The sequence below is a fragment of the Brachionichthys hirsutus genome, chromosome 10 (assembly GCF_040956055.1).
Source record: "Brachionichthys hirsutus isolate HB-005 chromosome 10, CSIRO-AGI_Bhir_v1, whole genome shotgun sequence".
NCBI lineage: Eukaryota > Metazoa > Chordata > Actinopteri > Lophiiformes > Brachionichthyidae > Brachionichthys > Brachionichthys hirsutus.
In genome coordinates this window covers 2,341,735-2,343,693 of record NC_090906.1, presented here as the reverse complement: position 1 = coordinate 2,343,693, position 1,959 = coordinate 2,341,735, and the positions used below count along the sequence as shown (strand labels likewise).

Genomic DNA, 1,959 nt, shown 5'->3' with positions numbered 1-1,959 from the left:
ACACACACACACACAAGCATCTTAAGACATGCATGCACACACTCAGACACAGCTTTAGTTCTTCATTAAAATCTGCAGAACCAAAACAATCACAACGTTGTTGAACGTAAACGTAAATTTAACATTTAATCTTGAAGTTTAGAAAATAAAATTCATTGCGTACATTTTTACACACAGCTATGCCTTTTTCTTTTTTTTATGAAATACAGACAATAAATACATGAAAAAATGTTGAACTTTGGGCTCAAATCTCAGATCACAGTTACTAAAGACGCACTTCTATTAACAAAGACCTAAAGCGTGAGCTCGTTCCCAGCTTAAACCGTTCAGTGTCTTCTAGTTGCTCCTCCTGTGTTTATCTCTGACATGTTTGCTGTGTGTTACATTATTTCCCATTCCCTGCAGAAGGCAAAATGATACTTGAGCAACTAGAGCACAGTACTGTAGCTGAATGATCTTCAGTGACACGTTCCGACCTGAGCTGACAAACATTTTCACATTTTTACAACATTCTGCAGTCTTGATTGCCATTGCACATTTCCTGAATTACATTTGGAGGGCTCTTCTCTAGAAAGAGAGAGTTTGGTAGTAACACCGAGCAGATTTCAATAACAGTTCTGTCCCGGGGGTCATGGGCGTCCCCCGGGGCTTATAGTGGCGGATGCTCCCCTGCTAAAGTATGTCGGAGCACAGAGGGAGGTTATGCTCCGGCTCCTGCAGGTGGCTCACCTGCCAGGGAAGCTCCAGAGCTGAGGAAGGCTCCACAAACGTGTCCATGTATCTCTGAGTGCAGGAGGTCCAAATCCCTTGGTATCCCAACCCTTCACCCACCCGAGGATATCGCAGAGTACTGGGCGGATGGTCGCCGGGGCTGCCGCAGTGTCCATGTGAAGTGTACAGCTGCCGGTCAGCGGGGTAACAAGGGTAGTGTGGTGACGGAGGGCACGACGTCACAGCGTTGTCCATGTAGACGTGGGGCTCTGTTTGCAACCTGTGCATGTGAGGCGCTTGTTGGGGCTGCATCCGGTGGGAGCCGGACGCATGCCAGGGGATGTACCCTTGGTGCTCCAGATGAGGAACCGCCGCCCTGGTCGGCTCAAGTCGAGAGGTCCCCATGGCAACGGGCCCAACGGACGGCCGGTTGCATTCATGGAGGGCGGAGGGCTTGCTCGGAGGGTTGGAACTCAGAAATACTGAGAGGGCAGAGATGCGGTTGATGGCCCTCTGCAGGGTGGCAATCTTGGAGAGCCGTTTGCCGCCGAGGTCGTGGTTCAGGGCGACCCGTAGGGCGTTGAAGGCCTGGTTGTAGTCCAGGATGCGTTTTCGCTCGCGGACATTGGCAGCCATCCTTCGAGCTTTTGAACGGACTGGGCGATTGCGCTTCTTCGTCTGGCCTTCTTCCGGGTCACTCGGGCTGCTGGTTGAGCTCGCGCTGTCTTGAAAAGATGCCTTTGAACTTTCTTCATCCACCCCTTGCTCCAGCATACCGAGATCCAGCTCCTCCTCGGAGAACTCTGATCCTGCGATGCTGCTGCAGCTCATTGTGTGATAAATAGACACAAAAAGCTTTGAAGAATTAAGAATCGGTTGTCTGGAACGCTGCGGTTGCCACCGCTACGACCTCTGGACACGCTCCCCGAGTGCTCCTCGGCGTGTCTTGTCGGGCTTCGCTGTTGAGACGACAGCCCAGGTATTCTCCTCCTCCGACTCCTCTGGTGCCTTGTGATTACTTGTACCTGAACAAGGCAGGTTGGTGTGCTTTTTAAAGACCTTGAAGTCACATGGTACAGTCACCTGTGAGGAATGGTGCACTCTCTCTGCCTCTTGAGGTTTATGGGTACCTCCAGGCAAATGGCATTGTCACCTCCTCCTCCTCCTCCTCCTCTTACTTTGACTCTCCCTCACATCCCTTCCAGAAAATGTTCAACACTTCATGTTGAGTCAAATGCACTGATTATT

At 50.9% G+C, this 1,959-nt stretch overlaps 1 protein-coding gene across 1 annotated transcript; it reads right to left on the bottom strand.

Moving 5' to 3' along the window:
- Positions 1-672: 672 nt before the first annotated feature.
- Positions 673-1,542, bottom strand: bhlha9 (basic helix-loop-helix family, member a9). The gene has a single exon (XM_068744992.1). It carries the CDS (start codon positions 1,540-1,542, stop codon positions 673-675), a length of 870 nt encoding a protein of 289 aa, XP_068601093.1.
- Between the last annotated feature and the right edge of the window lie 417 nt (positions 1,543-1,959).

Excerpts from the sequence above, each read along its gene's own strand:
- bhlha9 (XM_068744992.1), bottom strand. The coding sequence starts at position 1,542 with ATGAGCTGCAGCAGCATCGCAGGATCAGAGTTCTCCGAGGAGGAGCTG.